This window comes from Periplaneta americana, chromosome 14 (assembly GCF_040183065.1).
Source record: "Periplaneta americana isolate PAMFEO1 chromosome 14, P.americana_PAMFEO1_priV1, whole genome shotgun sequence".
Taxonomy (NCBI): Eukaryota; Metazoa; Arthropoda; class Insecta; order Blattodea; family Blattidae; genus Periplaneta; species Periplaneta americana.
Window position 1 is genome coordinate 143692222 of NC_091130.1, and position 25646 is coordinate 143717867.

At 35.6% G+C, this 25646-nt stretch overlaps 1 protein-coding gene across 1 annotated transcript in view; it reads left to right on the forward strand.

Moving 5' to 3' along the window:
• Window positions 1-21979, forward strand: part of LOC138713790 (glycosaminoglycan xylosylkinase) — a 37526-nt gene extending 15547 nt beyond the window's left edge. The window contains exons 6-9 of the mRNA XM_069846213.1: window positions 426-597; window positions 6489-6683; window positions 6775-6834; window positions 11343-21979. Of these exons, the coding sequence (XP_069702314.1) occupies window positions 426-597; window positions 6489-6683; window positions 6775-6834; window positions 11343-11562 (647 nt within the window). The 3' untranslated portion in view covers window positions 11563-21979. The remainder of the gene's footprint in view (window positions 1-425; window positions 598-6488; window positions 6684-6774; window positions 6835-11342) is intronic.
• Window positions 21980-25646: the final 3667 nt, after the last annotated feature.

The window sequence follows — 25646 nt, forward strand, 5'->3', positions numbered from 1 at the left end:
CTAACAGCTGCACCACGAGAAGGTAGGGATGGGACATTGGGAATTTGTCCAGGTTGGTTCCTTAAAGCCTTCAATGGGAAGGATTAATGGCTCTCCCCCCTGTATCCGACAGATGACTTAGTAAAAGTGTAATATTCTACAGTAATCTCACTAGAGGTTTTGCTTTTATCGATAAATCTGCGAGTGGAGCCTTAGACTGGATTTGAAATGCAAATCTCAGATTGTAATGACTCATCAACTACAGAGAATGTCCTAAAATGGTAATAAGCTGGAAATATTTGCTATATCTTCATTATTTTTAATATTTATCAGAAGTCAAAGATATGCATATTATATTACAGTAATTTAAAAAGTTACAGTTTGTTACTGTAGTATATTAATACGATATTTACAATGGTTTATCTCTCTTCATTGTTTTCTTGTAGGGAACAACACCTGTTTTTATGGAGTATGTTATTTCTGTGGTCCTAACCAGCCAGTCTGTGCACAGAAGGATTTAATGGAAGGAGCTCTCATTCTGTGGTTGCCATCAGAGTACAAGCTCAAGAAACATCGCAGCCCCTGGCAAAGAACTTACAAGCCAGAAGCTGCCGCAAGGTTGGCATTCTTTTATTTTATTGCAGCATGAATACTAGTTTACTTGTTATAAGCTGCCTTTTTTGATGTCGCTTTGTGAGTGAAAATACAAACTGAGGTTATACATTAAAATAAAATTACATTTTCCATATAATTTGTCGAATATTTCTATTCAGATACTAATTGATTGGGTTATTATTTTAGAGAGGTTGTTTCGTAAATAAAATTCCAGATGTAAACTTAAAATTTTCAAGTACAGGGCCTGGCAGAATGATCTTGATTTGAATTGGCCAACCTATTTGGCTTCTCGTTTTCAAAATTATCCGCATATCATCAGCTAAGTACCAGATCTCATTATAACAATTTACTCATTATACCCTACCACAAGACATCTTTATATTCTTCATCCTATACAGTTTCAGTTGCTAGAAATTGGAACTCGCTTCCGAGTGATATAAGGGGTTGTTGGACAATAACTTCATTTACGTCAAAATTACATAAATACTTACTTAACAGATTAACTACTGATTAATATTTGTTACTTATAATGAAACTAACATCTGTCCATTCTTATTATTACCATTAATTCCTCTAAATAGAATACAAAACTTCTAATGGCAAAATCTCATTACATTAATATTCTCATTATATAAATATAGCCTATTTTAGATTTATATTTTTTCTTCCTGTAACATAATTCTAGTAAACTTATATTAGATCAGTTCTCATCATTTTACTAGCTACCTCAACTTAATTATAATTGATTGAATTAAATTAGCTTATAAATTAAGTTACTACTTTATCTTACAGGTTTATCTAAATTTAAATAAACATATACTAGTCGTTAAAAATTTAACTGAAGAATATTGCTGGAGAATCTTTTAAGTGTAGTGTAAATATTCGTAATTTAAATATGTATTGTATTGATTGAAGCTGGTTGAGTGGAAGAGAAGGCCTTATGGCCTTAACTCTGCCAGGAAAAATAAAACATTCTATTCTATTCTATTCTATTCTATTCTATTCTATTCTATTCTATTCTATTCTATTCTATTCTATACAGGTTTCTTGATAGTTGCGCTTGAGTGGCATATACCTTTGAGCACCACAAGCCATGCCATTTCAGTTACCATCATGGTGTGGACAGGTGAACATCGTGGATTTTGTTGTTGAGCTTTTTTAAAAAATGGTGACTGTGATTGCAATGCTGTGGCAATTTCGTACCCATTTTGTAGGTCGACATGAAAGAATTTCTGTTAAGAAAACCCTACTGATATGGGTAAAAAATGTCAGACAAATGCTTCAACTTTCAAACAGAAATCGTCTGGTAGATGTCACAATGTTTGAGCTTCCGAGAATATCGCAGCAGTGAGACATGCTGTTATTGCTGGCGCCAGCGTTTTTGGCGTATGTCCTAGATATATAGTGCCCAGATTGTGTGCACGTTGCTAGTGTAACTGAGAATGGTACCACTTTCTATACACGTCACATCAGCCATTTGCCAACACAGTTGTCAGACTGACTGCGACAAATGTAAAACACTCGCACTTAACATTCCCATTACTTATTTCACACACCAAAAATGGTGACGTGGACTCTACCACATCTCCATGACGTTCAGCCATTAAACATGCTCTGGTATTGAAAATATTTGATCGGAGTGTCAGACGAATCTTACACCTTGAGACTGACTGTGACTTTATGTGCTGTGGCTATATCACCAATGGGTTTGGAGAGAGAAGATAAGTTTTAGTCTTAGATGATCTTCCGTGTTGGTAGGTTCGTACAATATTAACCATCCTGAAACAAAATCTCTTTCTGATACCTCATTTTTTCCCTATCACACAGCTCAATGCCAGGTCTATTCTCCTGACATATACCATTTTTTAAAGTGATTTCCATGTTTTTAGTAGGTTGTTTTACGATGCTTTATCAACATCTCAGGTTATTTAGCGTCTGAATGAGATGAAGGTGATAATGCCGGTGAAATGAGTCCGGGGTCCAGCACCCAAAATTACCCAGCATTTGCTCATATTGGGTTGAGGGAAAACCCCTGAAAAAAACCTCAACCAGTTAACTTGCCCCGACCGGGAATCGAACCCGGGCCACCTGTTTCGTGGCCAGACGCGCTGACAGTTACTCCACAGGTGTGGACCTTTCCATGTTAAATTCAAACTTTTTCTTCACGATTTACATGTTTAAATACAATGTTTTTTCATGATTTACATATTGAAATAAAGACTTTTTGTCACAAATTACAGTAGTTTTATTTAAAGACTTTGATGTATTTTATTCACTGTTTTACAGTGTCCCTACCAATATAATTTAATTTTATATATTTTTCATGCAATTTCATTGTTAAAAAATTGACCATAAAGGAGAACTCAGATAGAAACTATGTTGTTCTTCCTCTGGTTGGCTTTCCTGGTCATGTGTTATGTATTAGCAGTTATTTATGTTAGCTCTTTCACTTGATGTTATTATGATGTTGTAAGAAAGCAAGTTCCTTCTGCCCTACAGATATTCTGTGGCAAAGGAAATGATGTAAAATGTCTCGTCCAACGAGTGTCATTCTTTGTTCAGTTCTTGTACTGTGTGGATAAATGGCTTTGTTTGGATTGTTTCCTCTTATTTATGATAGTTACTTTCATGGGTGCGCCTGAAGGAACGAAGAACAATACATTCACTGTCTCTTCTGTTTAGAATCATGCATACTTCTACTCCGAATTATCTGTTATCGCGCTTTCAATTTCTTACAACTCTTCGAAACCGACATCAAGCACTTCTTTCTATCCCTCATCATAGAACGTCTTTATACTCATCCTCCTACACTGTAGAAATACCTCGCCTCTGGAATTCGTTACCTAATGACGTCAGGGACTGCCGGACTTTATCACGGTTCAAAATTAAATTGGAAAATTTTGTCTTAGTTAATGTTTTTTAGGTATTGCTAGAAGTATTGATTTGTGTTTTTTTTTTCTTTTTCTTTTTTAATCTAGATTAAAATTGCAAGTTTCTTGTTTATGTTAGTTAATTAGTTAGGATACAATTAGTTATGATACTTAATCACTCATTTAAAGTTTGTGTGACTGCAACCTGTGTATATTTTCGTGTGGTTTTATTTTGTTTATAGTGTTTTTTTTCTGCTTATTTCTATTATTGTATTTGTATTCCTGGTGTTGTGGAAGAGAAGGCCTGATGGCCTTAACTACACCAGAATAAATAAATAAATAAATAATAATAATAATAATAATAATAATAATAATAAATAATAATTATTCTATACTTGTATTCTTGTGGTCCAGATTGAGGAAAATTCTGATGGTAATTTAATTCTGTGATTCTTAACTTTCAGTTTGTTTTTTCCAGATGGAAACTGGATATAGACTTCTGTAAAAAAATAAAATCCATGGAGCTCTGCAATGCCAACAGTACGCTGTTGTACCTCATATAGTCGAAACAATATACCGGGTGTAACTGGATTCTTGTAGATCGCAAATATATGTTACAGTTATGCCACAGTCTAGTATATACAGTCGCGAAGCTTAGGGTGATTTTTAGCATTTCTCGCGATAGTTGCTGGCCGCTTGGAGCGCTGTGTGTACTAGGAACAATAGACTGTGTCACTGCCATCGTGATCTAATACAGGCCGTAAGGCAGACCATGTGAGACTCGCTTAATCCGATCACCATATATATAAATTAATTGGAATGCATAAAAAGTAACATATATTTCTCTAAAATGTAGTGTAATTGCATTAATAAAATTTAAAACATTGGTTAGGAGACACTTCAGACATAATTCCTTGCGAGAGGTCAGAATTATCCTTCCGAAGGTCCAGGAAAGTGAGTTTATAAAATATAATATACTTTACGAAAATAATATATACAGTAAACCTTATGTATTTCGTATTTCAGTAGTGGAAGGAGGTGTTAATTTTCAAAAGAACACTATATCAAAAGTACAATACATTTTATCGTCTGCTAGGGAAAGAGTCTGTGATGAGGCGATAGTAGCGATCCTGGTGGCTAGCAACTATCTACGGATGCATATTTCAACTGTCTATGTTTGCATATTTAGTAAGTATTGAGCTTCGCAACTGTTCTCGTATATACTAAACTGTGGTTATGCTACCATTTACGTGGCACTTGGGAAAGTGTTTAAGTGATATAAAATACATAACATTTGCAAATGTTATTTAAATACCTTATCCGATTTAACTGGAAATTACCCTAAGTTTCTTATTTCAAATGGAGTACATATTTTTGCTCCTCTCTAAATTCTGAATCCAAAAATGTACAACATGTTCAGATTTGAAGTGATAGTCTTTTGTTTAATTCAACAAACTGCAATACCGTACTCATTGCTATGGAAGATTGTGGTTGGAAACAAAAGAAAGTTTGTTTACATGTTTGACGTTGTTGACAAATTGTTATTCAATTATTTAACTATTATAATCAGTGGTGAAAATAGAATGTTATTATTATGCTCCTTCTGAACAAGTCGATATGTATTTTGACATATACGGAGGAAATCCTATTGCATCAAAAAGAGAAAATGCTGCGGTTTCTGGAGTTATGTCAAGATTCTGCTGGTGGGACATTTGGAGCAACATACATGAGGTTTTGAGTATCAGGATTATTGTGTTGAAATGTTTTGTTGTTTGTAAAGAACTCAAGTATCAATAAATTAATATTCAAAATCTGTATAAGTTTTGTTTTAATGTTATTCCATAGCAACGAGTATTGCAGGTTGTTGAATTAAACAAGAGACTAATACTTCAAATCTGTACACGTTATTCATCTTTGGATTCAGACTTTAGAGAGAAACAAAAATATGTACTAATATAAAGAGTGTTTCATTTGAAATAAGAAAGTTAGGGTAATTTCCAGTTTACGCTATACTGGAGAATTACCACGGTAGCTTTGAACCATGCCGTTACGTTTACTACCAAATTTAACTACATACACAAAGTTGCCAACATAAGAACATGATTTTGGTCTGTGGTGTTGTTAGAAGGAGAAATCTGTTTCTTTTTCTCTCTACCTCCTTCGTTCTGAACATTACTGAGAGATAGCACCACTGTTACTCTCATCTATTGCAATGATTTTTCCCTGGACCACCAATTTGCTTGGACGACATTTCTACATAGAAGATTAAGATATCTTACAAGTGATCTCCAGTTACTAACAGTATGAATCAAAATTGTGTGTCGATTTTATCTCGAACTAAAATCTCTCTCGCATTTAATATTTTAGGAGAAAAATATCTATAATATTCTCTCGCATTTTCTTTTGATTTATCAAGGCCAAATGGATTTATCTCTTCGGTATCGATGTTTCTAGTCGGTCATGGCCTTTATGACAGTTTTTGTTTCGTAATATTGATAGATGGTAATATAATTAAAGCGGTGAATAATTTCATGGCCCCTAAAAGTTTTTTTTTTCGTAAAAGGCTAGGTATTTTTCTCTAGGCCACAAATAAAACTACACCGCGGTCATAATTATCTACTTAATGCTTTGGTGAACATTGACCAGAAATTTACTTTCCGTAATTTAAATGATATTCCGTCAACCACACCTTTTTCCTCTTTATTTCGTTGTCATAACCTACTTTAAGATCTTACTACATAAGCATTTTCTTTTAGTGCATTCAAAACATCGTCGTTGTACTGCATAAATCTTGCATTTGACTAATGGAGTGATTTATTTAAGAATATAGTCGCGAATTTTACTACCACCATTTCGATTGTCTTCTGTTTGACACGGCTCGGTACGGCCCGGTGACTAGTGGCCAGCGAGTAACATCGACTATCGACATTGCTCTGCCGTGGGTATTATCCAGCTGTTTCCCGGTTTATATTTGAGTAAATATGGTAATTCTGTGATTCTCCATTATTAATTTCTTTCTTCCAGATGGGAATTGGATAAGGATTATTGTAAAAAAATAAAATCCGTGAAGCTGTACCACCCCAGCAGTGGGCCCAGACTGTTGGACCTCATAGACGCAGCTATTTTTGACTTTCTTATTGATAATGGTGACCGCCATCACTATGATGTGTTTGAGAATGTGACGAACTCCATGGTGTTGTTGCTGGACAATGGAAAGGGGTGAGATATGTATTGTGAATGGTACAAGTTCCTATTACGCAGTAAAAAAAAGAAGTTGCTTTATATTAATGGATGAATTTCTAACTTACAGTTTTGGAAATCCACACCGAGATCACTTGGATATTTTAGCTCCTCTGTACCAGTGTTGCATGTAAGTTCAACAATACATGAAGGTCTTTTCAATTACGTACTTGAGTATGACAAATGAAGATTTCAATTGGAAGCATACCAGGAGGAATGTAAAATATTTCAGGATTATGCAGTTTGTGTTAACCTTTGTCAATTTAAGGGGTTACGTACAGCTTACAGCTGTAAAATTTTGGAAATATTCAACATTTTTTTCCTCCATTACCTACTGTATCTTGTACAATAATGAAAATTAGTATGTGTAAAACACTGTCCTTCTGCTATATGAAAAAATATTTTTACTATTTAAAAAAATCGTTTACATTTTTTTTTTTAAATTCAGTTCACTGTGAAGTGATGAAGCGTTTCCCACATAAATAAAAAAACTATCCAACATTCTGTGATGAAATTTTTTTGTGTGTATTTATGCATGCCATATCTACAATATGATGCAAGATCATTTCTCTATCTTTGATAGATTGTCTGATAAAAAATAAATTCAATATAAAAATGGTCAAATATTAGTATTTTCTTCTAACACAAAATAAAAAAAATATTATTGATTAAGGAATGTAGTTGAAAGAGCATGATTTGTAAACATGAGTTTCAGCAATAAAATAAAAGAGAGAGAACATGAAAAAGTTAACAAGTTTATGAGTTATGAGGGAAATGCTTCATCACTGCACAGTGAACTGTTAACATTTTGAATTTTGAAAAAATAATATATATATATATATATATATATATATATATATATATATATATATATATATATAATTTTTTTAAATCGTAAAAAACATTTTTTCATATAGGAGAAGGATAGTATTTTACACATACCAATTTTCATTATTGTGCTGAATATTCCTTAGTTGCAAGGTTTGAGGATGGACAGGGCACTAATCATTGGCTGTAAAAGTACAACACTGACACCGAAATTCATGATCCAAGCGTATCTGCTAGATAACAAACTCGCCATTTAACGTGCTAGCATTTGAGACGCCATTTTGTGTTCGCTCACAGTGGTGTAAATTGCGGGAAATTTGAAATTACGCAAATGCAAGGTTTATATAAAATTATGAACATATGAAAATTGAAGGGATCGAAACAGACCCAGGAACAAAATTTGGGCCAACTGAGTAAGACTGAGCATGCGCAGTATTTGAAATACATTTGTATTTTGTAATTGTAAGGATTTTCGAAAGTATTTTGTATTTAAATACATAAAATTGATGTATTTTGTATTTCAAATACTCAAAATACCTTCTTCTTCTTCCTCCTCCTCCTTCTCCTCCTCCTCCTCCTTCCTTCTTCTCCCTCCTCCTTCTCCTCCTTCCTCCTCCTCCTCCTCCTCCTTCTTCTTCTTCTTCTTCTTCCTCCTCCTCCTTTTTCTTCTTATTCTCCTCCTCCTCCTTCTTCCTCCTCCTCCTTCTTCTTCTCCTCCTCCTTCTCCTTCTCCTCCTCCTCCTTCGTCCTTCTTCCTCCTCCCCTCCTTCCTCCTCCTCCTCCTTCTTCTTCTTCCTCCTCCTTCTTCTCCTTCTTCTTCTTCTTCTTCTTCTTCTTCTCCTTCTCCTCCTTCTCCTTCTCGTCCTCCTCCTCCTCCTCCTCCTTCTCCTTCTCCTCCTCCTCCTTCTTCGTCCTCCTCCTTCTCCTCCTCCTCCTTCTCCTCCTCCTTCTCCTTCTCCTCATCCTCCTTCTTCGTCCTTCCTCCTCCTTCTCCTCCTCCTCCTCCTCCTCCTCCTCCTTCTCCTTCTCCTTCTCCTCATCCTCCTTCTTCGTCCTTCTTCCTCCTCCTTCTCCTCCTCCTCCTTCCTCCTCCTCCTCTTCCTTCTTCCTCCTTCTTCCTCCTCCTTCTCCTTCTCCTCCTCCTCCTCCTCCTTCTCCTTCTCCTCCTCCTTCTCCTCCTCCTCCTTCCTCCTCCTCCTTCTTCCTCCTCCTCCTTCTTCCTCCTCCTTCTTCTCCTTCTCCTCCTCCTTCTTCTTCTTCTCCTCCTCCTCCTCCTCCTCCTTCTTCTTCCTTCTTCTTCCTCCTCCTTCTCCTCCTCCTCCTCGTTCTTCATCTTCCTCCTCCTTCTTCTTCTCCTCCTTCTTCGTCCTTTTTCTTCTTCTCCTCCTCCTTCTTCCTCCTTCTCCTCCTCCTTCTTCCTCGTCCTCCTCCTTCTTCTTCCTCTTCCTTCTCCTCCTCCTCCTCCTTCTCCTTCTCCTCCTCCTCCTTCTTCATCCTTTTTCTTCTTCTCCTCCTCCTTCCTCGTCCTCCTCCTCCTCCTTCTTCTTCTTCCTCCTCCTTCTCCTCCTCCTTCTTCTCCTTCTCCTCCTCCTTCTTCTTCTTCCTCCTCCTTATCCTCCTCCTTCTCCTTCTTCTTCTTCCTTCTTCTTCTTCCTCCTCCTCCTCCTCCTTCTTCTTCTTGTCATGAAACCCATTGCCGTAGCCCTTGATTTAATGCAAAATGAGAAGACTTGCTATTAAGGCCAACTTTTGTCCATATTAATTTCCCTGAAAAACAGATTACATATTCTGTTACCTAGTAATCTACGTCATCTATTCCAAGTAACTCCAATCCTAATAAGTTCGCTTTCATCAAGATTTAAAGCGATGTTTGATCTGACCCCAGAAGCAAATTAAGCTATTTTGGCAGGTTGCTTCCACCCATCATTTAAGATGAGATGACTACCTGGCATTGCCTCACCAAATGTTAAGAAAGGGACACAGAATATGTGTGTGAAATCAGCTGAGCAGTTTTCTACTACACCTTTGGTCAGTTCAGATGATGAAGATGATTAAAAGAATTTTTATGTTTTCAACTCAAGTGCAACAGACTTTGAAAAACAAAAAGAAAAGAACTTGTCTACTGTGGAGTATGAGCTCATACAATTCTTCAATGGCAAAGGGACAACCCTGTGCACTCTAGAGAATTACCCGACAGTGAAACAAGCTTTTATAAAGTACAATACAAGTTTCTGTTCCTCTGCGCCTGCAGAAAGATTGTTCTGTTTTGCAGGATTTATCCATTCACAAGCAAGGGGATCCTTATCTGATAAACTTCTTAAGAAACTGTTTTTTTAAGGGAGCAGCAATTATTCATACTCACTTACTTACTGGCTTTTAAGGAACCCGCAGGTTCATTGCCGCCCTCACATAAGCCCGCCATTGGTCCCTATCCTGAGCAAGATTAATCCATTCTCTATCATCATATCCCACCTCCCTCAAATCCATTTTAATATCTTCCCACCTACGTCTCGGCCTCCCTAAAGGTCTTTTTCCCTCCGGCCTCCCAACTAACACTCTATATGCATTTCTGGAGTCGCCCATACGTGCTACATGTCCTGCCCATCTCAAACGTCTGGATTTAATGTTCCTAATTATGTCAAGTGAAGAATACAATGCGTGCAGTTCTGTGTTGTGTAACTTTCTCCATTCTCCTGTAACTTCATCCCTCTTAGCCCCAAATATTTTCCTAAGAACCTTATTCTCAAACACCCTTAATCTGTTCGTCTCTCAAAGCGAGAGTCCAAGTTTCACAACCATACAGAACAACCGGTAATATAACTGTTTTATAAATTCTAACTTTCAGATTTTTTGACAACACACTGGATGATAAAAGTTTCTCAACCGAATAATAACACGCATTTCCCATATTTATTCTAGTAATTATTCATATGTAGCATAATTTCATTGCTGACTGGGAAAAGGAAGAATGTTCAGTTACAGTGTTTATATAAAACTTCGAGGTAAAAATACTTTTAATGTTAATATGATATTTTAGATTTTTAGTAATATTCTTATTTCTTTAGGCCTGTATATTGTATCGAGTATTTGAAATACAAATGTATTTTTTCGAGTATTTGAAATACAAATGTATTTTGGTTAATTTTTTAAAAGTAGTTTATATTTGTATTTCAAATACTATTAATGAATTTTTAAATACTTATATAGTCACAATCATGCCATGGTATGAAAGAAAAATTTCACAACCTCAAGCGGGATTCGAACCTGCGACTTCCAGTTCTCCGGTCAGGCGCTCTACCAACTGAGCTATCGAGTTCGTTTCACGCCAAAGGCTTGAAATTCTCCTCTCATACTGGCGACTCTGTTATAGAGTACTGTCCATAGCGTCTGATCTAGTCAGCACTGCTTATGGCTGGAAAGAAACATTGTAAACAATTTTTCTTTCATACCATGGTATGATTGTGACTATATAAGTATTTAAAAATTCATTAATATGTCACATCAATGGACGTATATACGTCATCCAACATCGTAAGATGAAGTTCAAATACTATTCTTTGAAGTATTTTGTATCTGTATTTCAAATACTTGAATGTCAGTATTTTGCCCAGCCCTGGAAAATTCAGATGGCCAAAATTTTGTGTCTGGGTCTGTACAAGATAGACAGACAGATGGTATGCTAAAAACCACTTTTTTTACACTGTTGTTGAAAATCTGTGTTTTGTCGAAAATCTCTAAATGAATTTTTTGCAACTACACTCTATCAATGGAATTTAAAAGCACAGTGAATACATTTAATTTTGATTATAGGTTGAGAAAGTCAACGTGGGACAGATTACAGTTATTCTCAGGTAATGCGTTGAGCATTGCATTAGAAGCACTGCTCCAGCATAGTCACATCTCTCCAGTGCTTACCTCATTGCACCTGAAGGCACTGGATCGACGTCTTTTGTCTGTGTTTGCTACTGTCGAAGTGTGCTTCGAAGAACGTGGAAGGAACAAAGTTCTGGTGTACGACGCAGTGAGGTAACAGCAGCTTGGAGCTCTTCAGTGAGAAGTATTGTATTGAATGTCTGTAATGTGATATCACAAGGATGAGTGGATTTGTAAGGTTGCAGTATTTATTCGTGCTGTTTTCCTCTTTCCGTTTCAGTATTTCTTAATTATTATTTTTTTTTAATGAGTGAGACGATTTTGATCACATATCGTACGTTTCTAGTATTTATGAATGATGTGTGATTTTTTTATGTCTCAGAAGATATCGATTGTTTGATATCATAAATTCAGAGTTACGGATACTGCCTAAGGAGATAGTGAGTCAGCTTTTGAAACCTGTCATTGTCAAGGACTGTTCAATTAACTCCTTCCCTTTGCTGTAAAAAACGTAGGCATAACGAGTCTGTTGGTATTGGAGTGCTGAAGGTTGATAAAACAGGCCTTTTTTTATATTCTGTTTCTGTTGATGAGTGATATCTAGAGGGCAGTGAAATTCGCGAGACGTAATAATGCAAATTGTTTTCATTTTACTAATTTTTTGCATAATTTTTTATAATAAAGAGAAAAATGCGCACATTTGTGCAGAAAAGTTTGTCTTGCTTCAAGTCATCCATCTTGATTTCTTTATGCTTCTTCCCATAACCCCAAAAAACGCACTTTTGAATCGCGAAATAATGCTAATAATAATGCAAAAAAATAATAATAATTCAAGTTTTTTAATTAATTCCAGTAATACTCATTGTTTTCTTCGTTAAATTTTAACAATAAAAATATTTTTAAGTAGGCCTAGTATTAACCTATTTTATAATCTCTATCATCTTCTTTTTTTTCAATGGCCCATTTTTGTTTCGCCATTTTGTCGACAAATGAACTTGCTTCAAGTCATCCGTCTTCATTTCTTTATGCTTCTTCCCATAACCCCAAAAAACGCACTTTTGAATCGCGAAATAATGCTAATAATAATGCAAAAAAAATAATAATAATTCAAGTTTTTTAATTAATCCCAGTAATACTCATTGTTTTCTCTGTGAAATTTTAACAATAAAAATATTTTTAAGTAGGCCTAGTATTAACCTATTATATAATCTCCGTCTTCTTCTTTTTTTTTTCAATGGCCCATTTTTGTTTCACCATTTTGTCGACAAATGAACTTGCTTCAAGTCATCCGTCTTCATTTCTTTATGCTTCTTCCCATAACCCCAAAAAACGCTGTTTTGAATTGTGAAATAATGCTAATAATAATGAAAAAAAAAAGGAAGAAAATAATTAAAGTTTTTTAATTAATCCCAATAATACTCATTGTTTTCTCCGTGAAATTTTAACAATAAAAATATTTTTAAGTAGGCCTAGTATTAACCTATTTTATAATCTCCGTCTTCTTTTTTTTCAATGGCCCATTTTTGTTTCGCCATTTTGTCGACAAATGAATGCAGCCAGTATTAAAATCTATATAAAAATGTAAAAGCTAAAACTTTATGCTACATATACCATTCTTATCGTGTTTAATATCTTAAGCCAGAATAAATTATAAAACATTTGTGGTGTATACAATTTTAAAATAACGATACCAAATTGGTAATAACACTGAAATTTTAAATTTTAAAACGAATCTTCCTTAAAAATAAAATCACTTTCATGGGATTCTAGTGATATCTCAATCATGCAGGATTCCTTCAATTTAAAAAGTGGAGTAAGAAAATACATACACTTTATCTTTCCACGCTCGTGTACAGTAAGTAGCTGCATGCACTGATATTTAAAGACATGCATAGTTGTTGATAAGACAGTTGTCTGTTATTATGTGCAATATTGAATTGAGCTAAAGTTTCAATTCTCCGTTTGTGTATGTTGTTTGAGTCATTGTTCAGAGATTTAATACAGAACAAAGAATTTACATTTTTCTTAACTAAAAAAAAAAATAAATAATAAAAAAAAAAACCAATCATCTGCTCAGTGTCATAGGGAATTTCAAGAATATTTACCTGGGATTGGTGCACCTGAAAGGACTACAGTTGATAAAATCTATACTAATAATAAATCTGTAGCCAAAATTTTTCTGGTAATTTTCGATTTTCCAAAAATAATTGGTGTTAACATGTATAATTAACCATCCTGAAACCGAAAATCGCTTTTTTGAAATTTTTGTTTGTATGTCTGTCTGTCTGTCTGGATGTTTGTTACCTTTTCACGCGATAATGGCTGAATGGATTTCGATGAAAATTGGAATATAAATTAAGTTCGTTGTAACTTAGATTTTAGGCTATATGGTATTCAAAATACATTATTTAAAAGGGGGAGTTATAAGGAGGCCTCAATTAAATAAATCGAAATATCTCTCTTATTATTGACTTCTGTGAAAAATGTTACATAACAAAAGTTTCTTTAAAAATAATTTCTGATAAGTTTTATTCTTTGAAAAAGTTTGATAGGACTGATATTTAATGAGATAAATGAGTTTTAAAATTAAAATAACTGCCATCTAAGGCGGTGTAATGAAATAAACAAATGACTTCGTCTACTGGGTGTTCAGTTCAAAGTGTGTCATGGCTCGCTGTATGCCGTCATATGGCTAGTCGATGAGCCTAGAGAATTCAATCTTCCTACACTTGCGCAGATGTGTAGTATCTATCTGACAGAGAAGTTGCCTAGCAAGTACGGTGTTCATTCTGAAGAGTACTTACCGATACGTACGGTGACGCCGGTAGTGGCAGGAGTATGAACTGTTTCGAAACCTGTACTGAGGTGAGTTTTTTTCTTACTGTCGAGATATGGGGAGAGGGTTAAGACGATTACTTACGTATTTGTTGACATTAATTTCGACGGTCAACATGGACACGGAGCATTTGATTTGTGTTGTGGAATGTTGCCGTACGCAACCGATGATAACAAATACCCTGCGTTCGAATTGGCCTCACAAGAAAGTTCGAAAGAGCTTATGGTAGCACACAGACTGTACAGACCGCCATCTGTTGCTACGACGTTCAAGTTATACCGTACACGTTCTCAAGTTCAGATTGAACGCCTTGATTAATAGGCAACTTCTCAGACATAAAAGCTGAAACTCGCTTCAAATCGCTGACTCCTCAACAGTGACGTCATGACACACTTTGAAATGAACACCCAGTATAAGGGGCCTTGGACAACAACAATCGAAAGCTACGAAACGTAGCCTACAGAGAATGTTTCTATGTTTGTATGAAGTAATATCGGAAGCTAAATTAACCGATTTGTATAATTATTTATTAATTCACCATTGGAAAGTGTAGTTTTTCTAGATGGACATAATGCGATAATGTTATTACAGTAACTTCTGAGTGAATCGAGGACAGGTAAGATTAAAATAGCTTCTTATGCTCAGAAAACTTGGTAGGCCATTCTGAATATTCGTTTCCTGTATTTCTTAAAATAATATTTATGTACACATTAAATTTAAATGATGTCAATCTTCATTAAGCTTTGGTTGCATGTAATAACAATTAAGAAACATGTTAAAGGAATTGTCATTGCACCAAATGAGTGATCTCTGGACAAAAATGATGGCATTTTAATTATTTAAATACAATTTAAATTAAGTAACATATTAAACGATTTATCCTTCTATCAAACACGAATGTTCCCTGGATCAAACGTCCTATTTTAATTATGTAATTACTTGATATTTATTTCTAACGGGTGCAGCGGAGTGCACAGGTATGGCTAGTAATGAATAAATTTAAAACTGTGGTATCAGTATTGGAAAAGAAAAGAAGACATAAGTGTCATGATTTAACAGACGAAAAGTTGGGTGATTCCATGTCCGATTAGAGCAATTTGCGTCGGAAATCTCTCACGAAGTTAGACAACAAGAGGGACTCAGCTGTACATCAGCACATAATGCTATAAAATTACCAAAAACGGAAAGAAATACCAACATTTCGGAAACAAAGCCACAATATGTGAATCTAAATGTGTTCAGATGCTACAGTTCCTGCCTTGTAGCAAATGGAGAACACTTTTAACATCGTCTTTGTAATTGTAAGCACTTTTTAGTACTTAGTACATTATGCAACGAGCCTATAATGGCAGTAATTAAGACGCGAGTATGTTTGTTTATGAAACGAGTGCAAGCGAGTTTCATAATTTTCATACAAGCATCTTAATTACCATTATAGGCAAGTTTCATACGACTTTTAATGCTCGACCATATTTCTAACTAGAAATTATTCATAAGTTTTTATGTTATGATTATGTAGTGACGAACGGAACTGACCTGAATTGTGAGATGTGCGCAGACGCGAAAGTATTGATTTTTTCCGAGGCACGAATATCATTGACCTTGATATAATCTAGAGAACATTAGTCTTGATATAACCTGGAAATTGATTTAGAATTGAAAAACGAGATGACAAATTTAATTTATTTGAATATTATTTACAATTAACGCTAATTATTATAGTAACAGAAGATAACCTTCTGCGACAGTATTGGATTTCCAGCCTCCGTGACTTTTCGCTAATTGTCTTTCGATTGCATATCCAAGAATAATCGATACTGGCAGGTTTATAACGGTACAAAGGTGATTTTTCATTGGCTGAACAACTGAATTGTAATGAATAGGTGTACTTTAATGAGGTGCATTAAAGGGCTACTACCAGGTGTATAATTACTACATTTCGGCATGGTCGAGCATAAAATATTGTAAAAAACTGTTTTATTATACAGTTTTTCTTGCATGTCCTAGACTCGTAACCGATTTTTCAGCGGACAATATGTGGACAGCTGCACTGTGTGCTGCCACTCCACTCTACTTCCACTAATGTGGAAAGATAAAATGTATGTACTGTATAATCACATATAGTTGGTTGATTGTTGAATGGGATTAGACATAAATTATTTATATCATTTTGCTCTGACTCCTGTTACTTTTAGGTATTTGTATTTTTACAGTTATTATTTAGTTCAGATTTTTTATCTTCTATTCTCCATATACACTTTCTTGTGTGTGAGCAATTTATCTTGCATAAGTACTCACCTGGAAACTCTTCGGTTTCTTTCGTGAATAAAACAACCAGTATGTTTTATTTTATCGTGCTTCATCTGTAAACTTTCTATATTCTTTATCTTTTGAGAAGTTCTTCTCAATTACCTTTGATCGGCTTCTAAAATATTATTTTATTTCACATATTAACTTGCTTCTGTACTTCTGTTTCAGTGGACGTTCGGTTTACTGTACCTCTCTTCTTTACAATAGGCCTACCCATTCCCCTATATTCCTGTGTGCGCAATTATTTATAGTATGTTTTTACTGCTGTAATAAAATGTCTTATTTAATGAATTATGTATTAACTGTTGTTATAATTAATAATACTAAGTATTGTTGCTTTGGAGTTAGTGAAAATTATAATTTTATGTTTATTTGATGTATATGGTCTATGTACATGAAGTACTGTTTTAATTGCCTTTAGCACTACTGCTATTGCAAAGAAAGAAACGACTTCTGAGAACTCTATAACTTCTGTTTCATAATTCACTTCTACCTGATACTGCATCATGGGAACTGGATTCGTCACTCACCTTACTGGTGACGCAAGATGAATGAAAACAGTGTTGCCACATAGATCCTTAGCTCAGTTTTCATATTGATCAGTAATGAATAGAGACACCAGAAAACAGCGAATAAAATAATATATCAAAGTCGGTAAATAAAACTATTGTAATTCGTGAAAAAAGTCGTTATTTAAATGTGTAAATTATGAAGAAATTGTTATAAAACAGACCTGGGCGCTAATAACTCAATTGAGTCACTGCAGATCACCCCTTAACCCTCCACTCCACCTTCCTTGGCTGAGACAGTTATGTTTTGGTGCGGTACGAGCAGACAGGGAGGTCAGTGATGGGTTGTATCAGACGAGCATAGCTTTTACGAACTTTCGGTTCTCGCTGGTCACTTAAAATCCACCACTGATGGCACAGAGCCTTACTGTGCTTTTGTTTATAAAGCGGTGTAAGCGAAAAGGACATGGGCAGGGATTTTCTCCATCCCTTTCACTTCCCCTCTTATGCTCAGGACTAGTATGAAACTTGAAAATCACGAAGATAAAAAGTTTAATAAATATTAAACATGGAAATCACTTAAAAAATTGGTAATAAAACATGGGACGGTACCATTCAAATTTAACCCAGAAAGAAAACATCTGCTGGGGGGGGAAATACCGAACCTGACGAGTAAACTGGTATTAAATAAAACCAGAGAAAATTGTCATGTGAATATCAAAAACATAAGGCCTATGTTTATTTTCACACTATGACAGGGTCCACACCTGTGGAGTAACGGTCAGCGCGTCTGGCCGCGAAACCAGGTGACCCGGGTTCGAATCCCGGTCGGGGCAAGTTACCTGGTTGATGTTTTTTTCCAGGGTTTTCCCCTCAACCCAATACGAGCAAATGCTGGGTAACTTTCGGTGCTGAACCCCGGACTCATTTCACCGGCATTATCACCTTCATTTCATTCAGACGCTAAATAACCTAGATGTTGATACAGCGTCGTAAAATAACCCAATTAAAAAAAAATAAAAATAAGCATTGTGCATGACTGACACACAGATTTTCGTTTTCCACAACTAAGCAGTCATTCTTTCCACATGATAAAACATGAAAGAGAAACTCATTTTGATATTTATTTGAACGTTTCATTGTCGAAAATAAAATAATTGAATTTCGTGACTGATGAATATGTGATACAGCGATATTCATAAATAAAATCACGTTTAATGCAAAAATGGCCAAATTCACAAAAAAGCGGGAACAACTAGCATAATTCGCGACAAATCGCGATCGTAAAACGGGTATACAGAAAGAATCTCGTTCGTAGCTATAAACATTTTAACTCTCTGATTCAATTAGCAGAAATTCGTGAAAACACCACCACATTCTGGCCTTGTACCTCCCACATGCTTCACCAAGAGACCTCAGAAGTCAGTTGTTTTGTTATGATAGCAGTAATTATCACTATTCAGTTCCATTATGAATGATAATAGAAATCGACTGGAAGTCTTTTTTTAGAAATAGAAATAGAATATTATGTCAATTATAACTTTTACTAAAAGCTATTACATCAGAATTTTGTCTTCAGTTTTCTACTACAACGTGTAAAGTGTTTAATCTCAGTTATTATTACATCGTTAAGTTTTTGTAAAGTTTAAACACGAATTTATTGCTGTGAGAGTACATTTAATGCAAGTTGAGTTGCGCCATGAAATTTGGAGAGCAGAAAGGAGCGAAAAACACGTGAACAGATTGTAGGTGCGAAGCTTCAGAAGAAGGTAAATTTTGCCTTTTGAAACATCATTATGATTTTAATGACTTCAGCAGCTGAGGAAGTGGTTCTAATAAGTGCACTGATTTTGCAATTAACATAGAGGCATGAGATAACTATGCCTACTCTATTTGCCATTACAGTTCACGCTGGCTCCATCCTTGTTTCTTTGTATAAGGGCTGCACAATCTAACTTCTTCTGAAACTCCACTCCTATAATTATGTCTGTGTGTTTCCATCTCTATTTTGTACTTTCACTCTGAATTTTGTGGCATAACTCATATTAAGTATATAAATGTACATGTTATATTGACTCCTTTCAAAGTATTTTTTTCTTGTTCTGCTATATTGACTCCTTTCAAAATATTTTTTTTCTTGTTTTACAGAAATATTATGAGGTACTTTCAGAGGGAATGTAGACTCAATCTTCTAATGAACAACAATTTTTATTGTCATACATGTGATTATAATTATATTAACACTTAACACTAGATATTTTGCCATAAGAATGTATGGAAAACTAAGAAGTCAACGAAATTTCATACACAAAAGTCATTTCATGACTAATTCACAGGTTGATAGAACTATGAAGAGGATGACGCAACACCAATGAAAATTACGTCAGTTGCAGTGGAAGGATTGAGGAAGAAATAGACATAGAAATAGCCTTCCAGCATTGAGGCAGCAATCCCAGTCGTGTACCAGTTTCCTGATAACTTCGACAAGAAAAAATGGCATTTGCTGTGAAAAGCACTGTTCTACTGATGTCCATCATTCAGAGGCTTCTTCATTGGTCCAAAGACGTGAAAAATCACTGAGTGACAGATCGGGACTGTATGGAGGAGATGATCAAGTATTTATTGTCGAAAATGTTGCAGTATTGTAACTGGCATTCGTGACATTGTCATGCAAAAGAACTATACTTTGAGAGAACTGTTCTTGATTGCTTGTGCGAAGGACAACCAAAGACTTGCAATGTCACACAGCACTGATGACGCCACCTGGTTCCAGCTAGCTCAGATCTTCCCAGATGTGGCAGTGGGATGAGCTTTTTTATCTGGGTGATGACAGATGTCACCATTTCATAGTCATTTTCTTCATTGCTGGATCAAAACACATGCACCATGTATCATCACCAGCAATGATTATGGCCAGGAAGAGTCCCTTTAGGTAGAGGCATATCAGATGCTGCAGTGCCAAGCCCATATGTATGGTTTTCTGTTTGTCGATCAGATGTCATGGTACCCATTGAGCTCACACTTTGTAATAACCCAAACTTTCGTGTACCACACTTAGAACTAACATTGATATGGGGTTCATTGGCAGTGTCAGAACTCCTGTCTACATTTCATTTGAAAGTACCTTATACATTCTTTTGAATATAAGGGTTTAAACTGCCCACATACCATTGTGAGCACTGTTTTTTTTTTCATATTGATGAGTATATTGGAACACTGCAGTTAGAGATTTTTGGGTTTTTGCACTATATAAAACATCCATTGTTTCGGATTTATGTGACTATCTTCAGGGTCTGTTACCGAGAGCTGTCCTCTAGGACAGCACATATATTGATGATATTTTGTAAAAAGGGCGCTATCAACAAAACCAGAAGACCTAAAAAACTGTTTAAAAATCCGTTGTATAAGATATGTTACCTACTTTCTTTATCTCAATATCTACAATAATTTTATAGGTCTTAATTTTTCATACATAAAGAAAATAAGTAGACGAAGGAACGTTTTATAACTATTAATATAAAACTACAAAATTGTTGGTAACACCGTTTTTACAAAACACCATTGATATGTTCCCATCCTTTCTGTCTTTCTTGATAGTGGAGGCCATGTGTAAAATATAGGTCGCAATCAAAATTGAAGTTCTTAACTCCTCTTATAAACTTACATGTTGTTTCTTAATGGTATTGGATACTTTCTTGTGTTTTATATTACATTTTGTGTTGTTTACACTTAATAATAAGTGAACAATGAAAAGAGTCAACAGATGGCGTAGTAATACACAAACAAATGTATTACTACGCCACCGCCCGTTACTGGCTCTATATTGGGTGTTCAGTTCAAAGTGTGTCATGGCTCGCTGTATGCCGCCATGTGGCTAGCCGATAGCCTAGAGAATTCAATCTTCCTACACTTCCGCAGAGGTGTATAACCTATGAGGCAGAGAAGTTGCCTAGCAAGTACGGCGTTCATTCTGAAGAGTACGTACCGATACGTACGGTAACGCCGGTAGTGGCAGGAATGTGAACAGTTTGGAAATTCGTACTGTCGGGATATGGGGAGAGGGTTAAGACGATTACTTACGTGTTTGTTGACATTAACTTCAACGGTCAACATGGACACGGAGCATTTGATTCGTGTTGTGGAATGTTACCGTACGCAACCGATGATAACAAATACCCTGCGTACGACTTGCCTGCGCAAAACACAGTTCGAAAGAGGTTATGGTAGCACACAGACCGTACAGACCGCCATCTGTTGCTACGACGTTCAAGTTATACCGTACACGTTCTCAAGTTCAGATTGAAGAACGCCTTAAATGATAGGAAACTTCTCTAAAACATATAAGCTGAAACTCGCTTCAAATCGGTGACCCAACAACAGTGACGTTATGACATACTTTGAAATGAACACCCAGTATATACATGTCACAATCATATGGTGACTTTTCATGGCTTAGTTATTATGTATTAGTTCTAAATGTAGCAATAGAAAATGTAAAATAAAACACAGGAAAGTGCCAAATATCATTAAGAAACAACATATAATTATGAGAAGAGTTTAAAAGTTCAATTTTGATTGCGAACTATATTTAACACTACGCCTGACTGTTGTAAGTTGTGAGGCATGCGTCACGTGATTTTGTTTATATTAGATTCGGTTTTAAACGTAAATCCAGTATAGATAGGAGATGTATGCCTTTATTTGCAGCAGTGATAAAATGTAAAAACTCAAAATTCTCGCTTCAAATTGAATGCAGTGAAAGTTTTAAGTTATATTGAATCATTATTTTCATAAACACTGGAAAGAAAATGCTGAATGACCAAGGAAATATTGTTGTAACAGACATACAATTATTTGAATAAAATTTGCATGTATTCAGTACGAAATTATAAAATAAAGGATATGATTATATGAACATATTTGTGTCAGTTTTCTGAACCAAATGACGTCGTCGTTGCTCTAGTGTTTGTATTGCTAGCTGTTGTGTCTGAGGTTTGTCTGTTTAAACCTGATTGATGGCTAGGTATTTTAGAGCAAAAATATATGACCCAAAACAATTTACAAAAGCTTATAGCAAATAATAATAATAATAATAATAATAATAATAATAATGATAATAATCCGTGGCGCCACAGCCCTTGAAGGGCCCAGACCGACCAGCCGGCTGCTGGCCTCACGTTCACATGCCGAAGCAGAGGTGGACGATCATCCAACCAGAATGGAGGTATCTTGTGGTTAGCACGATGATCCCCACAGCCGGAGTTCGCTACCTATCGTAATTACCCAAGTGCATCACGATGCTGGGTGGGCACCGATCCCGTACACTAGCCGAAATTTCATGAGAACATTTCTTCCCCCATGAGGACTCGAATCAGCGTGCATTCCGTAACGCGAGTCCTAGGCAGGATGCCTTAGAGCACGACGCCACGGTGCGGGACAGTACAAACATAGACGGCCTTTTTAAAAATAAATTTGTATATCACGGTTATAGCTTATCGGAAATGAAAAATTGGTTTTAACATTTGCTGTATGTAAGTTAGGATGGTGCTTACCTACCACAGTTTGGAAACGGTTCTGAAATGCCTCAGAAATGTTATTAGTTCTGTGTAAGTTATGCCTTATTTCCTCATAAAAGTTCTACAGTTCGAGGATTGTTTCACGAATTCATTCGCTTCTTCGCTAGGTACGTACGTTTCAACCACTAGCAACGCCTGAGAACACTGCACACCCGCCGCACAGCTAGGGCAGAGAAGATGCCGAACAATCGCGGGTACTATATGGCATTTATTTACAAAACATTAAACACAAGGTCATTCAAAGCAAAGAGGGCAGTGAGGTTTTGTAAATAGACTTTATTTTGTGCAGTATGAACCATTATTTTATTGCCATTTCTCTGAAAGTTTATAAATTCCATTCTTAAAAAATCTGGCGGTTTTTTGTTTGGGGAACTGTTCCATTCTAAGTCTGCTGTCCTCTAAGGAAGTGAGGCGTTTGCCATTAAAGAAATTCTGCAGGGATCTGAATAGATAAAAGTTGGAAAGGGTAATGTCTGGAGAATAGGACGGATGGGGTAACACATCCCAGTTGAAGTTCCGCAACTTTTGACTGGTCACCATATAAGTATGTAGTCTGGCGTTGAGCTGAAAGACGACTCCACCACTGTTTGCTATTTCCGGTCTTTTCTCTTCAATGGCTTTCTTCGGATGACTCAATTTAGAACAGTATTTCTCTCAATTGATGGTCTCACCAGTAGGAAGAAAAATCCTAATGCAGAATTCCTTTCCAATCCCACCAAATGCATAGCATAACCTTTCTTGGACGAAGCCCTAGTTTAGGAACTGATAATTGTGGCTCCTCTTTCTTGCGCCATTATTCTCTCTTTCGGACATTGTCGTGCACAATCCACTTTTCATTTCCTGCCATAAACCGTTTAAAAAAGTGTAATTTTGATTGCGTCTCTTTATGGAGTCATAGATAAAATCGCGCTGAATCAAATTTGACTTTAATAATAATTCCAGAAGGAATTTCGATTTCAACAGTTCCCGACATTTATTTATTTTATTGCTAGTAAGTTTGAAATGAATACAAGTTAATAAATACAATGAAAGATAAACTAGCCCACTCCTGAATGAGTAACACTCGTGCTCAGGAGGGGATTCCAATACAGACAAAAATAAAATTAAAATTGAGAGTGAATACAGATTAAATACTGGGTGTTCATTTCAAAGTGTGTCATGACGTCACTGTTGATGAGTCAGCGATTTGAAGCGAGTTTCAGCTTTTGTGTCAGAGAAGTTGCCTATTAATCAAGGCATTCAATCTCAACTTGAGAACGTGTATGGTATAACTTGAACGTCATAGCAACAGATGGCGGTCTGTACGGTCTGTGTGCTACCATAACCTCTTTCGAACTGTGTTTTGCGCGGCCAAGTCGTACGCAGGGTATTTGTTATTATCGGTTGCGTACGGCAACTTTCCACAACACAAATCAAATGCTCCGTGTCCATGTTGACCGTCGAAGTTAATGTCAACAAATACGTAAGTAATCGTCTTAACCCTCTCCCCATATCTCGACAGTAAGAAAAAACTCACCTCAGTACATGTTTCGAAAGAGTTCACATTCCTGCCACTACCGGCGTTACCGTACATATCGGTATGTACTCTTCTGAATGAACGCCGTACTTGCTAGGTAACTTCTCTGGCAGATAAGTAATACATATCTGCGGAAGTGTAGGAAGATTGAATTCTCTAGGCTCATCGACTAGCCACATGACGGCATACAGCGAGCCATGACACACTTTGAACTGCACATCCAGTAGTGTTTATTATGTTTAAACCCAAACTATAAATCCAATACAGTTTTTTTATTTTTTTTATTAATTTGGAGAGGATTCGTGATTAAAATAATATTGGAATGAAATTTGTTTAATAATCTGGGACCTTGACTCATGCTATGATAAAAAGCTGCACTGGTTTTACATTTTGGTTCACACAAACGCAGAGAATTCATATTTTTAGTTATATATCTATACTAATAATAAATCTGTAGCCAAAATTTTTCTGGTAATTTTCGATTTTCTAAAAATAATTGGTGTTAACATGTATAATTAACCATCCTGAAACCGAAAATCGCTTTTTTTTTTAATTTTTGTTTGTATGTCTGTCTGTCTGTTTGTATGTTTGTTACCTTTTCACGCGATAATGGCTGAACGGATTTCGATGAAAATTGGAATATAAATTAAGTTCGTTGTAACTTAGATTTTAGGCTATATGGCATTCAAAATACGTTATTTAAAAGTGGGGTTATAAGGGGGCCTGAATTACATAATTCAAAATATCTCGCTTATTATTGATTTTTGTGAAAAATGTTACATAACGAAAGTTTCTTTAAAAATGATTTCTGATAAGGTTTATTCTTTGATAAATTTTGATAGGACTGATATTTAATGAGATAAATGAGTTTTAAAATTAAAATAACTGCCATCTAAGGCGGTGTATTGAAATAAAAAACAAATGACTTCGTCTGTAAGGGGCCTTGGACACAACAATCGAAAGCTATGAAACATACAGACAATGTTTCTGTGTTTGTATGAAGTAATATCGGAAGCTAAATTAACCGATTTGTATAATTAATTATTATTTCATCATTGGAAAGTGTAGTTTCTCTGGATGGATATAATGCTATAATGTTATTACAGTAACTTGTGAGTGAATTGAGGACAGGTAAGATTAAAATAGCTTCTTATGCACAGAAAACTTGATAGGTTATTCTGTATATTCATTTCCTGTATTTCTTAAAATAATGTTTATGAACATATTCATTTTTATCTCAGAGAATTAACGAACAACGAGAGTGTATTGTTTTAGTATCCAGTAATAGTACGTTAGCTTAGCAATCCATTATTTTATAATTCAAATTTTAACTATGCTCAATTGAATCGTGTTAAAAAACATAAAATATATATATGCAATAAATGCAATGCAAAAAATTGGGTAATGAGCCAAGTAGATTATGTTGCGCTGTTGTAAAAGCTGTTCCTCCTGAGATTCAAGAGCTCCCACAACAAATTAAAAACTTTCTAATTC